Here is a 22,048-nt window from a genome sequence, read left to right on the forward strand (position 1 = left end):
GCTCTACTTAACATGCACTTGAACATGTACTTTGCTTGTGTCTACTTCAAGTTGTAACGCATTTAACTGTTTCATCTTGCTTGGCTTTTAAGGGCTTAATGGTTTCTTTGCCCGAACTCTACTTACCCGCTTGCTCTATCCTCTAGCTGCCTGCTGTCAGCCACTCAGTCATCAGCTTTGGGTGTAACGTGAAAAATATTTACTGCCTTCTAGTTTGTCTTCATCTTTTTTTTCCCCCTTCCATTGCTGTGGATATTACCCAAGCTCTGCCCAACTCTCAGCTCGACAAATTTTACGTGCTGTTTCACATTTTCCTTCCCTCTCTCGCCTTGTGGCTAACTGCGATGTGATTTCCGCTGCAATAAAATAGAGCGTCTACCTTAAAGGCTTTATGGCTCCATTTTGTCGCCGACTGGAATTCGTCATTTTATGGTTACGGGATCCTTTTCTCTGTCTTTCATTCTTTTTATGAGCTCTCCACACTTTTGGCCATTTGGTTTGTGCTGCTGTTGCTGACCCATTTTTTTTTGGTGCTTTTCAGCGCTGGTTTTGAATTCCTGAGACCCAAAAATATTACCATAAAATATTAAATTATTTATGCGCATCCTTTGAGAAAAGGACACCGAGCTGCTTTTGTGCCTACGCCGAATATAGCCAATTGCTGGCCTCCATTGTCGTTAGTATCCATTTATCATATTCATTTTGAATAGATTGGATTATAGAGAAAATATCAATACGGAAATGGAAAGCTCTAAGCATCAATTTCTGTACAGCCGAACTTCAAAAGGAAGAGATTTACAATGCTTTTTTAAGCTACCCTCAAAAACTCTTCAAATATAAGCTAGCCCTAGCGCGAGTAAATAAATATACTCGTGATAATTTTAAACAAGGTAGATAATAAAAATAAAATATAAATAGCATAAAAAATGAGCGCTCTTGTACGTAGTATCCGACTTGGGGGTACCCTGCACCGAGCAGCATTAGTAATATTCATGATTACTTTTAAAGTGAGTTTTTCCTATTTTAGGGTGATCGGAGATACTTTCTACTGCCTGCACAAAGCGATAATACCCTTTTTACACACTTCCGATGGTTGCAGGGTATAAAAAGGTATCCGTTTGCCGTTTTGTAGTCATACTTCATTTTTTTAAATATTTATAGATGATTGTTACCTGGTTTTAGTGTATTTTTCATCGCTAATTGGTTTTTGGATTGCAGTCAAGTATCAATTTCAAAGCGCTTCATGTTTGCAATCCGATTTATGAGGGCTTTTGAAGGTGGCTAAAAAAAATAATAATAAATACCCTTGGAAAGGCAGGCGTATGAGTCGATATAAAATACGCCTGCTGTCAGTTCACATGAATTAATAATGGTTTATTCGTGTATTATTCAGATTTAAGTTTAGCAGATTTGCAATAATCTAATTATTGATCTGTTTCACAACTGTAAATGGCAACATCTCTTTGATTTATCTTCAGAATTTGATTTGTCTTAGTCTAGCAATTAATAATATTACGAGTATTATGTTTTAAATTTTGTGCTTATATCTTTTAAATGTACAGCACACACAAGCGCACACACATACATCAGCGTATGCGGGTATGCGCCAACATTTAACTTAATTACAGAAAGTTGCACCTTCTCTTCGCCGCCTCGCCCGCTCGCCTTGGGCCTCTGCTATTTACAATGACATCTTTAATTAATCTCTAACCCAAATTATATAACTGCACATTGTGCAAAAGCTTACAAATAATTGAAGTCCGGGCTGGCCGCTCAATAAGCGAGTCACGTCACAAGTCACGTCTTGGGCAGCAGCCAACGCAATCCCCGCGCTTCCCGCACCCCTGACAGCAGCACCAGCAGCAGCGGCAGCATCGGGAGCAGCAGCGCCAGCGGCAGAATCGTGCTGCGCTGCTGTCGCTGTGCTGCGCCGGACATGATAGCCGAAGCGGAGTATTCACCTGTTGGCAAGAAGGAATGTGCGTGTGTGTGTGCGTGTGTGTAAGTGTGTGACGACAGTTGCAATTAATATGAATCATTTAACTGGCTGATAAAATAATTCACACGCTCTCGCAATCGCCCACGTCACAAGAGCCACTACTACTATATAAATATACATACATACATATACATATCATATATATATATGTGTGTTTGTGTGGGTATCTGTCAAGGACTCACCGCTGAGGACGTGCAGGTCAACGGAGACGGAGACACTGTTCGATGGCTGGCACGTATAGTTCCCGGAGTCCTCTTTGCGCACAAATGGTATAATTAATGAGCCGATCTGTAATTAATGCAGTCTTTGTTATTTCAACACTCGACTTAACAAAACTAAAACTTCTGAATTGTCAATAAGAGCACTGTGCAATGAAATTGAACCGCACTGGCTTGAACCCAGAGCATTAATTAAGTTTTTAATATGAAACAAAAACCGACAAAACGAAACTCAGTGCAAAATAAAAAACTTATAAGCCTGAAAATGCATATAATTATCTATCCAAGATTAGTAGCTAACAAATTTGGATGAAGTACAAACAAGATTTACAACAGGCTACCGTAACTAAAATTTAAATAATTTCATAAAAAATAATTGACAAACCAAAGCTCGAACAAAGGCCAGGGTTCAAAGATGTGGATAACCAGGTTCATAAGCCGATCCCAACGGCTGGAACCACATGCAGTTGCCTAACTATGCTGCATAGTGTTAATTCGCCTACCGTATTTTGATTATCGCCCACTGTGCCAAATATATTGCGATCTATTTGCGTATACCAGCCGGTGCGCTCATCGCTCTCGCTTATCTTCTTCTGCCCACGGAACCAGATGATATACCTCGGCGGGTCCAGGGTGCCGCGCACAATGCAATGAAGCGCCACCTTGCTGCCGGCCTTGACGAAGCGGCTCTGATCGCCAATTAGCTCAGTCTTGGGCGCTGCATGGGAAGGGAGAGGGTTAATAAAAGAAAACTTTACAGTTGAAAGAATAAATATAAATAACTGACACTCACTGACTACTTCCAGATGCACCTTGGCGCTCAGTTTGGGCTCGGTGGCCATTTGGCACTCGTACCAGCCGGCATCGCTGACGTCCACGTACTTGATCTGCAGCGACCAGGTGTAATCATTCTCCTCCTGGAATATCGACTGGAAACGTTCATCGGCTATGAATGTGCTCTCGTCCACGCTGATTATGTGACCATCGCGCAATCGCACCCAAGAGACAGGCTTCTCCGACAGCCGATGGATCTGTAAAATATAGATATAAATGTAAGACGTCCTGATTAAGTATTAAATAAAATATTTAATAGATGAAATGTGCCTCTAAATCTAATTCAAGGGATCTTAACGGGCAGAATATGCCAAAGTATCCAATCTTCAACGGCACAATGAGAACCTACATGTCTTTTCCTCTAGGCTAACTGTGTGCAAACACCGTAGGCCAAAACTGTAGCTTGAACATTTTGGATGGAACGGGGAAAAAATGCAAAAGTCAAATATTCCTACCATGTGAGCTATTCAAAAATCTTCATACCAAATTTGGTGTTTTAGCGTCTATTAGAAATGCTCAAAAACTGGATTTCATTATTGATTTTTATCGATTTCATGGAAACGCTGGAAGTTACCGATGCTTGTATACGGACGTAGAGACAGGCAGATAGATGGATGGACCGACAGATGGATATGGCTGATCAAGAATGTATATGCAACATGACATCAAAGATGCCGTTTTTTGTTTAATATTCTTTAACATAAGTAAAATTTCTTTCCTCAAACGAAGTAGCTCATGTTGATTGATGCTGGACAATCTTCGATAGCTGCAAAAAAGAGCTGCACATAAAGAGAAAGTCAAGCGGGCAAGGTTTCTAGTTGTCACAGAATTCCTATTTGCCAGACCTGAGATACAACTATGAAGTATTTACATATGGTAAGCAAAAACACAACACACAGAGTAAAAGGTGGAAATAGAACCCATAGCAGAGACAGGGACAGTGGCATCCTAATTTGCATATATACGAATTGCACAGTGTACAATAATGTACAAAATATACCAAAAAGCAGCAGCAAGAACAACAACAAAACTATTATAAGAGGCCTCACATTTACATGTACATGAGTGGAGATGCCTGTCTGTGAGCCTCTTTAAAAGAGCCGAAAAGAGAGCTCGTTGTAAAAAAAAAGAAAAACTAAATTGCAGAAACGTATACGGCACATGGAACGCGTGGAGAGGTTGTTTGCCTTGTTTACGTCATAAAAATAAACGTAAACAAAATAAATTTGTTGATATGCAAATGAAATTATGCTGATCTGTGCGAAAAGTTTTTGCCCAGACAGCAGACACCGCCAGACAGCCGAAGGCGTTAGGTAAACGAGCTGCGTACTGCCCCCGGAAAGCGGAAAAGCGAAACGGAAAACCAAAGCAAAATAGCCAACCAAACAGATAGGTATATCTGAACAGAGTTCAAAAGGCTATTATAACATCTCAAGTTGGACATTGAGCCAGACATGATTAAGTTGAACTTCCTGAGGCAAATGGTGATTGGGCAGGACAGGAAAATGCATTTATTTTAGAGGGCAGGACATAGTTAGTGTCTGGAATATTAGCAACTGTCTAATGAATGGAATTAGACGAATTTGTGGGAATTCAAATGCTAAGAGATGAAATATTGGGAACCAACATTATTTATTTATACTCACATCTATTTAAATTAAGAGTAAAAACATGGTCTTGATTTGCCTTTTAGACATTCCAAATAATATCTCAGACTGTGAATGCATTTTTGGGAGGAAGATGAGTCTAAGAATGCGGAAAATGATCATGTGGATAACAAATATGTTTTTTGGGTGCAAAATATGGACAAAACAATGGGAATGCAAAAATTCATTTGTTTTTATAATTAGAAACTATCCCAAATCATATCTGTAAATAAGAATACTTTTTTGACAGCAAAACAATTTTCAAAATGATTAAAGATTTGTAGATAAAATCTGTTTTTTTGAAACTAATAGGAATAAATGGGAATGCTGAAAACTAACTGGTGGATTTAAGACATGTTTTATGAAGCGAGGGGCAGAAATTTGCAAGCAATCAAATGCCTATGGATAAAATATTGTGAGGAAATTAATTTTATTTATTTTTCTATTCTTAGAAAATATGAGAAAGTGTATTTTGGGACATGATAAAGATATCTCATACTTTAGAGTATGGATGAGTTTTGGTGAGCAATGAATGCTGAAAATTAGGATTTGGATAAAAGACATATTGTATAAAACGAATTAGGGTATCAGGAGTTGGTGCTTGAATTATGGAAAATACAAAAAATTTTATAAACTAAAGAATTTAATAATGTAGCCTTGAGCTATCTCTACACACATCTCAGGCACACCACATATGTTAAGGTCTACACTTACTTAAGTGAACACACACACACGCAAGTACACACATTACATGACACACATCAGTCAGCTCTCTTGCAATACGTACATGGAAATGAATGCGTCTGCTTGGGCTTGGGATTAAGTTAAGGTCTGGGATTTTGGTCTGGTGTAGTGCTTGGGTGTCAACAGTACTCACCTGACATGGCATATACGCGTGATTTCCCATCTGAGCCGTGATGTTTAGCACAGGCATTGTCAGATTTTTGCGCGGCTGCTGCCCCGGCAGCAGTTCCCCATTGTGGGAGGCCAAGTACGAGTGCTGCTCATTAAACATTTGTTGTCGCTGCTGCTCCGGTGACAATGTCACAGTAGTCTCCGTCGCTTGAGTTGATGCTGCTGCTGCGGCGGCAGCGGCAGCGGCTGCCTCAGCTGCAGCAGCAGCAGCTCGGTACGCAGGCAAATCTGCGGCCGCGAACACGGGAAACGGCGGCAGAAATGTGGGTATGGAGAAGCCCTTAGTCAGTGAATCAGTGTTGGCCGGATGAGGAAGCTGCAACACCGCATTTTCCCCCAACTCCAGATCCTCCTCCTTCCCCTGCCCTTCCTCTTGCAACTCCTGCAACTCCTGCCCCGCTTCAACCGATGGCCGTGACGTTGCCGTTTCAATGGAGTTGCGGGCATCCGTTTCCGTCAGCGTCGTCCTCGTCCTCATCCTCGTCGTCGGCGTTGGGACAACCGTCGCGGGCTCTGTTGTTGATGTCGGATAAATTGTTGATATGAACAGCGTTGCCATCGCCGTTGCCGTTGTTGCCATTGTTGTTGCTGCTGTTGTTGTTATTGCAGCGATTGTTGTTTGTGTTTTAGCCGCCGTTGCGGGCTGCGTAGTTAGACCAATTTGTGCGGACTTAGTTGCCGCTGCGGCACCTCCTGCCAGCCTCCTTGTCGCAGTCCTTGTTATCGTTGGCGCTGTTGATGACATGCCCAGGGTCGTGCGCCAATAGCCTCTCGCTGTTGTTGCTGTTGTTGTCGCTGCTGCTGCAGCGGCTGGCTTTTTCGTTGTCAGTAATGTTGTTGAGTTTCGGGCTGTCGTAATTAGATCGTTTTGTGTTGTCAGTTGGCTATCTGGCAAAGTGGATCTCGGCTGTGTCATTAGCTGCGGCTCTGTGACAACCACCTGGTCGTAGGCTGAGCTGCAGGTGACAAGGTCTGTGGGTAAACAGGACACACGGAAATGTACTCCACTTAAATATGCTGTTGCAGCTGTGATTAGGACATTGATAGAGCGATTTTCAGTTAAAGACACAAACTTAAAACCAATGATTACGTTAAAAAGATCATCAAAAACTGCACTCTATGCCTATATACAACTGGTTGGAGCAAGTGTGGCATTTGTGAGCTGAGCTTTTGCTTAGTTTAAAACGAGCATAACAATAAAGCTGCCTTAAAGCTTGCTTGTGGCTTTAAAGCTCATTGTAATTATTTACTTTAAACTAAATAAAGAACATTTTTGCTGCTATTTTAGCTGTTAATAAATTAATTGTTAATATCAAAGAAATCTTGAAAAGCAGCAAACCTAAATCTTAAGGAAATGCTTAATAAAAGCTGCCTTAAAGAATGCTTGTACTTAAAAGTAGCTTTTAAAGCTCTTTGAAATTATTATATAAATAAAAAAACCTTTTTGGCTGCTGTTTTCGGCTTATTTACTGCATAAAAAAAAATCTATTTAATTTTTTTTTCATTACGAAACAGCGCAAATTATTCTAGAATCAATAATCAAAAATATGCCCCAAATCCTAAGTAAATAAATAAAAGTAAGCTGTTTTTCTGGCACTGCAGACAAATTGAAATATCTGGGGGGCATATCAAAGTGTAATAAAGCTGCCTTCGCAAAGAAAATTCAAATAATTTTAAGGCCTTTACTCGTGTCACATAAACATGTGTGTGTGTGTGCACAACTTTATGAGTAACTGTTGGCCCAGGTAAGGCTCTCACTTGCTTGTTATGCATATATTTTGTTTCAGTTAATTTTTAATTACGCTTTTATGCTAATTAAAATCATAAAAAAAAATTTGTTAGCTGCTTTCTGTCGCTGCTGCGGCTTTCACTTGGGGCAGGCAGCAGGGGGGTTGCAGTGCCGAGGAGCGAACCATTGAAAAGTTTTTGCCTTTTGAGTTTTTCCTTTCGCCGGATTCGGTCTTTTAAAATACACGAGTTTTTGTGTGTTGAGCAAAAAGTTGCGAGTCGTTTATAATTATTAACATTTTTGCTGTGTTAAATAATGTTAACACACTTGTGACGTCAACAGGACACACACAAAGGCAAACAATGGCCAATAGTGGCTATTAAAAGCATTAATATATTTATATTTATATGTATAAATAAACAAAAACGTTTGAAAGCAAATTGATTTTGGGATTTTAGTTTCAATTTGGCATTTGGTTTGCAAATAAACGAATTAGTCCAATTTAATAAATTTTGGCACATGCATACTTATGCAGTTCGGATTAAACTTGAAATAAAATAAAATAGTCAAAAATTGTAGAGCAATAAGAGGCAAACAAAACTAACTAAAAGTATATTAAAAGATTACAGGCTAATCACTTCGGACAGTAAATTTTCCCACACATTTTCATTTTTCTTTGCCAAACTGAGTAGAGTGGGTGCGAGTGTGTGTAACAATTTTGCCAGTGATTAGCTTGCCATACATCTCAACTTTTCGCTGGCAAAAGTTGCTGTCACGACCCTCAAAAGGACTTGTCGCCTCGGGGTCAATAGGCAGCAGAAAAAAAATGGAGAAAATGATGAGGGCGTGAACTCAGAACTCGAAGTCATTCATGTGGAAAGTTTTGCCAGCTCCCACACAAATTGAGCTGGCGTTGAATCCAAAACTGTTTGGAACAAGTTACATGCGATTTTTGTTTTTTTTTCCCAACTTTTTCGATGGTTTTGGTTTTGTTTGAGTTTTGTATTACAAAACGATTAATTTGAAAGCCTTGAATGAGCTCAACTTTCGATTCAATTTGTCATTTCTTTTATAATGTACTTGATTCAGTTTTCTTTTGAGTTAACATTCTTTTTATTTATTATCAAATATAATTTTTCCTATTTTGTTATGCCCCATAAAATATTTATTAACTGTGTTATTTAAAACTCTTTGTTGCTTCAAAATAATTTGATTAAATTAAAAATACCCAAATCTTGGCCAACACGCAGCATATTGCCCGGAAAAGGTCAAAGCACATTTATCCACACCACATTTAGACCCGCAGAAAGGTTGGCAGAGCGCACAACTCGCAACTGGGCCAAAAATCAGTCGTCTAGTCTTGGGTTTTTGGTTAGATTTCAACACGCCGATAGCCAAAGAATTTGCATTTTTAAATTATTTCATTTCACGTTCTTGTCAGGCCTTGATAAAGGTACAATTTCTACCTGCCGCTCCCGTTCCTCTTCCTTTTCCCTCCTATCATTTTTCAAGTTTTCAGTTTTCCAAAAGCGGACAAAAAATAGCACAAAAACCGCATAAATTTGGCCACGAATTGGTCGAATGTGAATGCGAATGCGTGAGATTGGGGCGTGGCGATAAGGTTGCGGCTCGGCAGCCAGTTAAAAAAGTAAAAAGGTAAAAGGGCACCTGTAACCACAAAAACACAACCAAAAAAAATAAAAAAAAACATGCCTCAAATGTGAAATGCTGTAAAAATGCAAATTGAAAACGAAACGAAATAGTAAATTTAAAAGCTACTCCAACGCTCCCAGCCATTACTCAGGCAGCTCTTTGCCAATTGTATGCCAATTTTTGTTTGTGGAAAGTATCTTAAGGATGCGTTGTGTGAGTTTTCAATTAAAACAACTTAGAGCCAATAAGCCGCTTCTAGGCTTATTCACTGCGCACTGGTCAAAGCCAGTTTTTGGCCCAGTTAAATCGGAAAGTATTACAATCTGGCCAAAACCGAACTACTCGTCTGTGTGAAAGGCTTTGTTTATTTTGGCTTCTAAGCCGATTAATTTACAGGCCACAGCAGGGAATATCGGAGTGTGTGTTGTGTGTGTGTTTATCTTATTTCGCAAGGACCTCGCATGAAGTGTGATCTCAACACTTACTGCACTTGGCGACAAAATGGCGACAGTCAGCAAACGGCAGGCTCCACGCCCTTCAGCCGCAATTGCTTGGCCAACAAAAACAAATACGCAGCGGTGTGCGAGTGCCGAGCAGCCAGGATGCCGGGACACTGTGTGGGCGCTGCCAGGACATGTTAGCGAAACGTGCAATAACACTTAAATTGTTTTTGTTGAGTTTGTGGCCATCCACTCGAATTGCCCGTCGGCATGGTAAGTGGCTCAGCTGCTACTTCAAACCCAACCCCCTTCCCTTCTAAGGACCTCTTCCAACTGCGCGTTTAGTTTTTTGTTTAAGTCGTAGCAGTTGCCACAGCATTTGCAGAGGTTCATTATTTAAGCCTGTTACCAAAATGAACAAGCGCTTACCCCTCCCAGCCCACTGCCAGCCACTCTTTGCCAGATCTGCACGCAATCCGAATAGTAATGCTCCCAAATGAGTCACAGAATCGCTCACACGCACACACACTCACACAGCCCGCATTGATTGCGTGTATATGTAAATTTGAATTTCTCTTCTGTCCCTCAACTGGCTCATCAGGGGGCAAGAGTTGCCCTCAAACAGTAGGCTAACTTTGAAGGAATCCAATTATAATATAGACATGCGCATAAAAGCTCAGACGAAACGCGTTTTTAATACAGGATCACTTGGCAAATCAGCATTTAATCTCTGCTAGAATTGCTGACCAAAAAAATTGAGTCGATCACTTCGAACAATCGAGCTAATTGAACTTGCTCCAAACTCAATTATTTTTTTTGTGTTCGAACTAATCGTTTCTCAATATCACAACTCGTGGAGCCTCGAACATGTTGCCTACTCGAGCAGCTCGAGCTTTGTTTGTTGCTCAGCCCGATAATCGGAAACTCGATTCTGACAGGTGAATTGATTGAGTTTTCAAGTTTCATGCAAATGAGTTGGCCACTGCAGGACTCCAATGGGAATCATATATCTGTACATTAAAACACTGTAACACCTTTTTTTAGCACACATTTTAAACAGTTTGCCCACTGTTCAACGCGTTAACATATGCAATGTAAAATTTATATGTGTTGCTCTTTTACAGCAGACATTGAGACCCCTCTCCTTCTCAGGCACAGGTGCAGACAGGTCCGTATGCTGTTTTGACCCAGTCCTATGACCTTTTACTCTGATACCCAATGGCCTTTACTGGCCAAACAGCGGCTGGGTGAAGTTTTTGCAGACAAAATTAATGTTAAGCTTATTTGAAATGAGAACAAATGATAATGGAAAGAAAAAGCCGTTTTTGGGTCGTCCATTAAATCTCTTAAGAAGTTAAACAATTTTTTAATTTAATAAATTTCCTACAATTAATGATATGCAGATATGCTGTAGAGGCAAAGAAAGGCAATGTTAAGGGAAGTGAGCAAGAAGCTAAAAAGCTACCGAAGGTATTTAAAGAATGAAACCCAAACAAAGCCCTAGATTTATATAATTATACTAGATGATAACTTCAGGCAGATACAAGTCTGCTTTAATTTCACATATTTACATTGCTGTTTTCTCTGTGAATAATAACAAAATAAATAAACAAATAGAAAATGGAAAATTACTGAGACATATGAACCGGCGACTTCTCACTTATTATTTCGACGCCCAGACAGTTTACACACAATCTTTCGACCCATTTTTCTTCCACTTGAGGGTCGAGTTTTCCTATGCGTTGATCACCCGTCAGTCAGTCGATCAATCTGGAAAAACTTCATTAATTATTTAGATTCTAACACAACTTTATGCATTTAAAAGCCCAAAATAATGCCCCAATGGCCATAATTCACACACAGCTCATAATTACTCAACACTAGCACGAGCACATGTGCAGGCTTCTCATGCTTTCATTGCGCTGCGCCCCTGTGGTAAAGGTCAATGGATTAATTATGATTTCATGCTTAACGGCATTTTGTTGGCCATTTGATGCGTGTTCACGTACATCATTAGCGGAGCATCAAACTTTGGCCAAAAGCCAGTCGCAACTTTTTATGGGCTGCCGCGGAACGACGCACTTGTAATTATAAAAAAATATGCATCTGTAATTCGGAGAAGCCGAGGGCGAAAAGTAATTACATATCCAATAAAAAGTCATGGCAGCAGGATGCGCAGCCGGCAGCGGTCATAATTAAAAATCCACCAACTAAACACTCTAAACTCTGACTAACACGCCACCAGCCGCCGCAATCTGATATCTATGTGCGAACATGCAAAGCCGCACTCGTGGCGACTTAAGGAACAGAGCCAAGTGGAGGCGCCACCAGCCATGACCAGGTCCAGGCAGACCGCGGCATTAAGCACCAGCGAAAACACACACAAACATAAAAGCAAAACTTTTCATTTGGGACTACTTTGGGTTATGGGCGCCTCGAGTGCGCATCAAACACGAGCCCGCAGATAGCTCCAGGCATTTGGATTAGCTTCCAGAACCGAACCCCAGCCCGTAACTGCTGAGTTAAGATAGTTGGCTAAATTGCGTCTATTTGGCTGTTGACAATTCTTAACTTGTTCTTGTTGTTACTGCGGTTGCGACTATTGTGTGGAGTCATGGCTAATGTGCCTCCTTGGGGTCCTGTTAATAAGCGATTGCAATTGGCCAAAAGTTTAGAAAACAAGACCTAAGAATTGGATTTATGGCTAGGAAACAGAGTTGGCCAGCTGACGTCTTTAAAATCTTATAAATTGGCCAAAGGAAAAAGTATCCCACTTTTAATAAACTTGAGGCTTATAATTAAAGGGCTTGTTTATCTGTGAGAACTCGCTCTAAGCTATTAAACCTCAACTTAACCCAACTTTCGACTAAAACATCTTCACCTAACCCAACTTTTGAGCAAACATTTCATCCTAACCCAACTTTTGAGCAAATATCTTAACCTAACCCAACTTTTTAGCAAACTTCTTAACCTTACCCAACTTTTGACCAGCAACTCAACCTTACCGCAACCTTGCTTAAATTGATCATCTACTTGATGGTTTACTTATTCGAATTACATAACTCTTACAAATACTACTTAAGCATGTCAAATCAATTTGCACTTATCGTCAAGCTGTTGTCAAGTGTTTAACCTCTTGCTATTTTATGATTTACAACCCACTTATACTAGCTGAATTTTAATGGTATTTGGCATTTGGCATTTGACGAGATGTGCATGAATTTCTCATAAATATTCGAAAATTGTGCTTAAGAAACATTTACAAAATCGATCAATAAGCAATTACGAGCGTCTTTTTTCCGGCAACCTATAAATAAATAAAATAAACATTATTGCCTGCAAGGGGGTGGCAAAGGGCAAGGGCCGCCATAACATTAAATGGTAAATTGTACTTATACGAATGCCAAGCAAATACAAAATGCTGTCTACGCATTAAAGATACATTTGCATGCGTATGGGTAAGTGGGCGTTTCAGTGGGTGGCTCTGTGGGTGGACGGCTGAGGGGTTGCAGGCAAGCAGAGGCGTCGTCTGCTGCCGCTGCTGCTGTTGAATGTTGTGTTTAGTGAAAATTGCTTCAACAATTTTCTTGTAGTCATTCAGAGTGAAACATATGTTGGGTGTCACAGTTAAAATATGTATATACGATACGCCAACACAAACAAATAGCGGCAACAGCCGCGCTCCTTGGGCGGGTTCGAAATTCAATAGCAGCCTAACAGCTCGCAGGGCATGGGGCATGAAGGATGCTCTTCCTCTTTTTCTCTTTCTGTCTCAGTGTCCGTATGTCTGTCTGTCTGCCTGTCTCTTTCGCGCTTTTTGTTTTTATGCTATACTCTTGCTTTTTGGTGTGGAGCGGCTGCCTCAATTTATTTTTATGGCATCATGTTTGGTCGCTACGTGTGGCAAAGGAGAAGTTTCTTCTCGCCTTTGGCTTCAGTTTTAGCAGCGCAAATTGAAACTGGAGCATTGCCCAGCGTTCCATTACATATACGCACCGTACTCGTGCGCGTACTTCACCACGTTCTTATGAATGTGTCTGAAAGCAGCGCCAGTCGCATTGCCTGTCGCTCCTACATCAAAGGCCCACATAATATTAATATTACAAAGCAGTGAGAAATATTTACGTCATAGCATAGAAGTCACAAACATATTACGTATTTGATACTACGTGTGGTTGGCCAATTAAAATGTATTTGTACAATGACTAACACAGAACAATGTGAGATACAAAAGTATCTGTGTGTTACAAATGTGACAAAGCAATACAAAAATGACTGTGAGACGTAAAAATTCCTGTGGTGAGAAAGAATCAGTGAGATACAAAATAAGTCTTAAAATTAAAAATATCTGTGATATAGCAGATGCATGGGTAACTTTGAGATACGCAAGAAACTCTAAGATCCAAAAATATCTGTGGGATACAAATAAATCAAAGGGAAAAGATAAATATATCAAAGGGATACAAAAGTATCTCTGAAACACACACAATTCTGTGACACAAAAGTATATGTGAGACACAAAAGAATCTATCTAAATTTAAAAATATTCGAATATACAAAATTGTAAGGTGTTTGGCATACAAAGGTATTTTTCTGATATGTACAAGAATGTTTGTAAATAAAAAATATGTCTCTTTATCACTTAATTTGTAACGTTCAGATACTTTTGTACATACGTTTAGTTTTGCATCATTGAGATACTTTAACATCTCGGAGATACTTTTGCATCTTATCTCTTTAGATGCCTTTGAATCTTATAAATAGTTTTCTGTCATAAAATAGCTTCTGATTTTGCATTTTGGGATACTTCAACTTTTCACAGAGAGATGCTTTTGTATTTTATATCTTACCTCCTACAGGTATCTATCCCATTCAAAATCTTATCCAAATCAATGCGAATTGTGTAGAGAAATCAGCTCACAGATGCGCATCACGTGGCAACCGACTGATTGTAATTGAAAATCGAAAAGAACTCAGCGAAAATATTCTGTAAACTGACAAACCAAATTATTAAATACGAGATATTTGCATTTTGGCTTTGATTATGCGAAAGGTTGAGCAATAAACTGCGCACATTTGAATCGAGTTGATTTTGTTTTGTTTAGCTTTGTTGCATAAAGTTCAGCAAATTCAGTGGCCTCTGAGGACGACTCCCAAGTGGTTGCGTATAAATCAAGCAAAATAATTATGCGAATCTGCAGGACATTACATTATCTGTGCTTGGCCCCACTCCGCTTCCGCAATGCTTTTTATTGCGCCGCTCGCCTTTATTGCTGGTTACCGAAACATTGACCCACCCACAGGCTGCCACACCTACCGTCGCCCACCCGCCGCTGACCAACAAATGCCGCCGGCGGCACAGCTCATAAATAAGTTCCAACGTCGCCAAAACAAAACATTTTTCATCTGGCTTTGGGCCGAGCACGGCTGTCGGTCCTCATCCGTCGCCAGTCGCCCGTCCGTTGTCGTCTGTCGGCATGTGCTCTGGGAATATTTCATAAATTTCAACGTTGGCCCTCGAAACTGAACCTGTGCCTACATATAGACCGATATTGCTCTGGCATTTTTGCTAGTTATTTTTGGGGGGTATTTTCACACTTCAACCAAGAGGGGAGGGTTGGAGGCAGCCCTCATAAGACTCGTTGACTTTTGGTCGACTGCACTTTGTCATCTGGTGGCCACTTCGCCTATTTTTCAGCAATTACACGACCCTGCCACTAATACCACACACTTGCTGTTGTTGTTGTTGTTGTCGTCTTTGTTGTTGTCATTTTGCCATTGTTTTCCATTGTTTTTCACAGTTTTCCGCTCATGTGTTTCGCCTTGCGCCTTCTGGCTTACGCTTTGATTGCTCGCAGCGACTTCAGCGCCGTCAACGGCGTCAACGCAAACCCTCTGAATAATTTAAGCCCTACGCCTGTCCAGCCCATTTTTGAAACCAAAAGAACAGCCAGAGGCGTGGACCCTAAACCAAATTGTTAGTTTAGAGCGTACGACTAAATGCACAGTGGTAACAGCTAAGATAAGATAAGTGTCTATTGGGATATATTTAATAATATTTAATTTTATCTTGTAAGTAATTATGTTATTATTATTAACAGCTCCCATATATTTTCAATTTATATTTGTTTTTGAATTATAAATATTGCCTTGATCTTTGTGAATAAAAACAAATGATGTAAATGCAAATTTGCTGCTGAATTGAAACCGACGACAGGCTTGCTGGTTCGACGCTAAGACACCTTAGCTCTCACATGCTCATGGTGTTTGCAATCGTTTGGCTGGGTTGAGTTTGATGTTGTGTGTTCAAAATTTGAATGCCAGCAAGTCAGATAATCAAACTATATACTGAATTGATTAAAATGAGAACTGAATACATTATGAAAATACAAAAAATTTAAATCCAGACCATCTTAGTCGTATTAGCTTTGCAGTAAAATTGCGAAAGGAAACTACTTGTAAATACGTTTTGTATATAAGTATACTCTACTCCGGCCTTTCCTGTGGCACGTTTAAAATAAATTCTAAATGTTGCCAATCAGTCAGTCAGTCAGGACAAACAGTTTTATATATAGAGATGTAAGCTATACCAGCTTGTCATATTCCGAACCACTGTGCGCCATAAAGCAAAATATTAGATACTCGGATGCAGACAGGATGTGGCACAAGCTCTGCACAGCTCACAGCTGGCGTTCCGGTACGACAAGGCTCGGTTCGGTTGAGTTCAGCTGAATTTTGCTCTTCTCTTTTTTTTACGTAGCTGCTTGCTTGTTGGGCAACACTTCAGGCACAGACTGGCGACAGCAACATCAGCAGAAACAACAGCAACAACAGCAGCAGGAGCACCGGCATCAGCGACAGAGGTCAACCGACATGTGCCCATGTGCATGGCCCAGAACATGTGGGTTGTAGATTCATAATTTATGAAGGTAAACAAACACTTTTGGCCTCTGGCAAAATGGGGATGACCCAATTGGTGCTGCAGCACTTGGACCGGGGCATTAAAGGATTTACCATTTAGGGGGCGTGGCGTTGCTAAGCATTTTTCGATTGCCTGTCGGACCGCAGAGTGCAGACGTTCCAGCTGCAAATTGTGGCAGAGCGTGGCTTCAAACTTTGGCACATTCTCCAAATTAGCCAAGTGCACAGAGCACGAGCACGAGCGCATGCACGAGCACAAAATCCCTTAATATTACAAAATTTATACAAAAGCAGCAGACAAACTTCACTTATTTGGCATAACGAGCTGCACTCAAACTTTTATGAAAGCGCACTGGGATTGGGGCAGCAATCCCCTTTTTATCCTGCTGGTCCTTGAATTTGGATGAGCATGTGCTCATCCTCGCCATAGAACGCCTTGCGGCGCATTCACAAAATTTTGCCATTTGAAAATGTGTTTATTAAACATTTTTTGCTTCTTTTTGTTTTTGGCAAGCTTTCAATTTCGTTAATGTTTTCAGCGCATTTTTCAAAGCTTTGCCAAGCTGTTCTCTGCATGTGCAGCAATTTATTGTTTTATTTTTGTTGCCCTGCATATTGGTCAGCTACCATTCGCCATTCGCCATTCGCTATTGGCCATTTACCATTTACCCGTAGCCAGTTGCAGTTGTAAGTGGTTTTTCCCATTTAACCGTACAATGGTGCTCCAGAGGGCAGTCGGGTTAAGGAACTCACAACTGCGGCTCATGAATTATGGCCAAGTGGATTGGCAGCGCAATGGGCATAACCCATTGGGGGGCCGAACGCTTCAAACTTTTATATTGAAATGTGCGCACGTCTGTTAATAATTTAAATTTCATCTGAAAACGATCCGTAGAACCGTTTTTCTTCCATGCAACAATTTCGGATACAATATATAATAATAAAGATAATCCTTAAGACGAATAATTTTTCCAACGATTCAAGATACAACAAGAAAGGTCAACTTAAAGTAAAGATGCGAGAGGGCCAACACGATCACGAAACTAACTTTTTCAAGCACGCACGAAACAACTTTTCTAACTCTTCTAATACACTCTTAATTCTTTTACGATTTCCGATTGGTTTCCGTCGGAATACGCGGTGTGTCGTGTTTAGAATTCTTATGTGAAAGAAAAAAATAAGAACTATCGCATGGATTGAAGCTACAATTTATTTTTTCTTGCTGTAGCCTAACTAAAAAAGTGTTCTATACGATACATCGCCGAGATAGTGTCAGTCATCGCACTACAAACAAACTATCGATATTTTTAAATAAATCGCCGTTGCAGGCAGCCCGTTTTTTGGCATTTAAGCTTAAGCCAGCCGAACTCTAATCATGCGTAATAATAGGAGAATGCCTTCTAAATAATATAGTCATATCCCAGCACATGCCTAAAACATCGATATGGAGCAATATGTGAAACAGGAAAAAATTGGCGAGGGCAGCTACGGCGTTGTTTACAAGGCACTAAATCGTCTAACCGGCAAGATAGTCGCCCTGAAGAGAGTGCGACGCATTGCCGGCGAGGAGGGCATGCCCGCTACTGCCATACGTGAGATATCGCTGCTCAAGGAGCTGAAGCATCCCAACATTGTGGCGCTGCAGGATGTGCTGATGGTGGACAGCAGCATTTACCTGATCCTCGAATACCTTTCAATGGATCTGCGGCAATATATCAATGCGCTGCCAACGAACCAGCTGATGGACACGAAGCTAGTGTGCAGTTATCTGTACCAGATGACCAGCGCAATACTTTACTGTCATCGCCGGCGCGTGATGCATCGGGATCTTACGCCACAGAATTTGCTGATCGACAGCCACGGGCACATCAAGGTGGCCGACTTTGGTCTCAGCTGCTATTTCCAGGTGCCATTGCGTGCGCTCACCCACGAGGTGGTCACACTGTGGTACCGGGCGCCCGAGATCCTGATGGGCTGTCCACGTTACGCCTGCCCGGTGGATATCTGGTCGATTGGCTGCATATTCTTTGAGATGGCCACCGGGAAGCCCCTGTTCCAGGGCGACTCCGAAATAGATCAGCTGTTTCGCATATTCCACATGCTAGGCACACCCACTGAGGCTAACTGGCCGGGTGTGTCCGCACTGCCGGACTTCAAGAGCACCTTTCCCAACTGGACAAACAATAAAATAAACCAGCTAATGACCAGCCTGGGCTGTAACAACTCGGCCGTGGACTTGCTGGCCGGGATTATGGTCTATGAACCCGCGCGTCGCTTATCGGCCGAGCAAATTCTGGAACATGCCTATTTCAAGGATAATGCCAGTGCTTAAAAACGTAACGAAAATTAAGCCCAACTATTTGCAAGTTGCATGCGGTATTTATTTATCCAAGTGCAATTGCGGTCTCGAACTGTCAATAAAAATAGGAAAAAAAAAACAATATGTGCATATATATCATTTATATAACACGCACGTGTTAAGTGGCCCTATAAACGGATTAAAGCCCGCACAGGTAAAATAAATTTAATTATTTTACGCTACGCTTGACGAAACGGAAGAACTGAAACGCGTTGCTTCTCCATAAAGTTAATAGGCTCGACTCTTGCATGACTGCCCGAAGGGTCACAGGTCCTGAAATTTGATACGCGCACAGTGGGCCGGAGCATGTCGAAAAGTGCATTCGAGAGACTGTCGCCTGTGCGCCTTTCTATACGATTAACTAATATTACTAATATTTGCTATTTCTTTGGGCATCCTTTTTCGTTTGTTTACGTTTTTGCTCCACTGTGCGACTGGCAGTCGGGCGGTAAGAGAAACAAACAATGAGTAAATTCATGGAGTGGAAGTTATAATTGCCCTACAGCCACTGCACAGTGTAACGCGGAGTCAAAACGAGTCTCAAGTCATGCAAGCGCGACTAACAGATGCTCAGTACTTAGTTATTGCATTAAAATAGATTGATCAATTATTTAGCAGCTAGGTAGACGTATATATATTTATATATATTAATATTCTTATTAGACTTTAATTAAAAATTACCTGTTAATATGCCCTATTTCTGGGTAAATTAAATGCATTTTGGGGTTCACTGAGCTCACTCAAACTGACAAATGGCTTATAATGCAATTTCATAGATGATTTGAGCTTAAGTAATATTAGCTTAAGGCAATTCAATTAGCAGCTTGGAAAATATAAAAACCCAGTCAGATATATGGCATATGGCAATCCGGGAATTATTATTACGCATATGCGTAATACAATTTCAAGGGCGGGCAGAAGTCAAGGAGCAGGAGCGACGTTTTTCGCTTATGACACAGAAACTGTAGCAGCAAAATCGTAGGTCAGGTCTGTGTGTGGTGGTGGTGGGCGGCGTATTAAATTAAATCAAAAATGTCAGAACGAGTCACACACACCCACACAGACACACACATGCATAAGCCCCCGAGCTGTACTTACGCGTTCCCAAGTCGAACAGCACAAGGAGCTGAGCTGCTAGCCAGATGCGTTGCCAAGTCATCGTCCTGGCCGTGCGTACAAATTGGCGCCGCTGTCCAGTGTCTGATGCTGAGGCTGGGGCTGAGGCTGAGACTGTGGCTGTCATCTTTGCAGTTGTCAGCTTCCTGGCGCTTGTCCTGGCAGTCCCACTGGCACAGAGCCTTGCAGCAGTGACACTTACAGCATATTTTGTGCGCTCATTGCCCGGCGTCTGCCGCCGTTGGGGACTCGTTTGCGGAACCATCGCTGGAGCATTGTCTCCAAGTGCTCGGCACGTTGCTGACCTCTGGTTCTGATTGCAGTGCGCCCAGTTGGTTGGCGAAGTTTTTCGCATTCTGGGCGAAATGTGTATATTCCCCAGTTTAAGTCCCAGTCGTCTCTGCCGTCCCAGATAAATAGGTTTATTGAATTAATTCGCTGGGGTCGGGATTTTCTCTCGTCGCTTTCTTCCGCTGCTTTTCACCGAAATGCAACTTGCCTTTTATATATTTTTTGGCTGTGTTTTGTGTCGTTCTTTGAGGCACGCGTTTTCATTGCTTCTCTTATTGCTTCACCTTGTGCCAGTTACAGTTTTTCCCATCTCACACAATTTTCCTCTATTTGCTGCGTTTACTGCGCAATATCAAAGGATCTATTTTTGTTTTATTTCCATTGAAACACTTTGCCAATCAAGCCATAAATCAATATTAATATGATTACGAAACACGTGAAGGAATTTGATTATATTTGCAATTTTATTTGTTTTTATTTTTTTGCGTTTTTATTATTATAGTTACATGAACAACTTTAGTATCTTGTCTTTTAAGTTTGCTATAATTTTTTTTTTTCGAACTGTATTTGTTATTAAATTATTTGTTTATTTATTGTTTAATTCGTTTTTATTATTATAGTTTCATGCTGAGCTTTATTATAGTGTCCTTTAAGCTTTATAAGTATAAATTGCGACTATTCCTTAAACTGTAAAATCTTTTTCTTTTTTATTAATTCTGGGCTTTCTTTTGTTGTTAGATTTTGGATTATTCTGATTAATTTCTTGCCAAACTTTTAGCTCTCTACAGTTCCCTGCACCTAAATATATCTATGCTCAGCTTAACTTTAGTGAAACTTTTTGATAGATCTGATAGCTATAAATCATAAAATTTGCATATAATCAGCCAGTTTTAAATTCTATTTAAGAAAACTTGAACTATTCTTTGGATAAATCGCGAGGTGCGTAAATTACACGTGCCATATGCCAAACTAGCGCGAACCCTATTTTCCCATGAGTTATGGGCAAAGTTTTTCACAAAAGAGATTTCGAAAGTTGCGGCATTTACACTGTTTAACAGGTCTTACGCTTTTCAATGAGATTTACAGCTGGCACACATTTTCCATGCATGGGTTGATTTAAATAAATTATAATCTATTTTTTTTTTTATTATTATTTTTACTGATACATTTAACGGGATTTAATGGGATTTAACACGTGAGAGTTTATTTGCAGTTGAGTTCGTTTGAGCCGCGTTGAAAATATTTTTCAAGTTTTTATTATGTTCTTTTTTTTTTCTTTTTTTTAGAAGAGCAGGGCGAGTATTTTGCCAGGACGATACACAATAATCCCTTTTTACGACATTGTGGCCGCAGTTCTTTCTCAATTTTTGTCCTTCTATTTCTTATTGGGCGCTTCCTTTGCACATTTTGTGCGCCATTCTAATATCCATTTTAATACAACAGAAACAAACAAATTTCGAAAGTGATTTGGGCCAGAAGAGACACTTACCAAGCCAACACGCTGCTGACTCAGCCAGGACACTCAGGACACCAAGGGACACACACACACACACACACACACACACACAAGCACACACAGCGTAAGTATTTTTACTTTGTCTTCAGTTCGGTTCAGTTTCCGGTGCTTTAAAATAGCTTTGCCATGGCCGTTTCCTTTCGCTTTGCACCTAGTTCTGGCACACTTTGCAGTCTCTGTTCTCATATAAACAAAGGTCTTTGGCAGACGTCGGCGCCTCGCACGAGTTGAGTCTCGAGACCACAGTTATACGCGACAAGTTGACTTCCGCTTTTGATCCTGCTTCTGGCACTGCGTGTCACGTCCGCTCGCCGAGGATGCAAATTTTCAACTGAATCGCGTGCAACTAGCGGCAGGAAACTCGTGCTGCCCCGTTGGGTCTGCTATCTGTCGGCTTGATGCCGCCTGTTC

The 22,048-nt window shown here is 40.8% G+C and overlaps 2 protein-coding genes across 2 annotated transcripts; one reads left to right on the forward strand and one right to left on the reverse strand.

Moving 5' to 3' along the window:
* Positions 1-1,101: 1,101 nt before the first annotated feature.
* Positions 1,102-20,519, reverse strand: dpr17 (defective proboscis extension response 17). Its single transcript, XM_064684146.1, has 6 exons — positions 19,813-20,519; positions 5,575-6,584; positions 3,011-3,248; positions 2,721-2,935; positions 2,182-2,287; positions 1,102-1,961 (listed from the first exon to the last, which is right to left on the reverse strand). The coding sequence occupies exons 1-6, from the start codon at positions 20,183-20,185 to the stop codon at positions 1,798-1,800; spliced, it is 2,106 nt and encodes a 701-aa protein (XP_064540216.1). The 5' UTR covers positions 20,186-20,519; the 3' UTR covers positions 1,102-1,797.
* LOC135429710 (cyclin-dependent kinase 1-like) lies at positions 17,694-18,991 on the forward strand. Its single transcript, XM_064684147.1, has one exon. It carries the CDS (start codon positions 17,800-17,802, stop codon positions 18,685-18,687), a length of 888 nt encoding a protein of 295 aa, XP_064540217.1. The 5' UTR covers positions 17,694-17,799; the 3' UTR covers positions 18,688-18,991.
* Positions 20,520-22,048: the final 1,529 nt, after the last annotated feature.

Source organism: Drosophila montana, unplaced genomic scaffold (genome assembly GCF_035044405.1).
Source record: "Drosophila montana isolate Dmon_TW-CO22-7 unplaced genomic scaffold, ASM3504440v1 contig_2669_1, whole genome shotgun sequence".
Classification (NCBI taxonomy): Eukaryota; Metazoa; Arthropoda; class Insecta; order Diptera; family Drosophilidae; genus Drosophila; species Drosophila montana.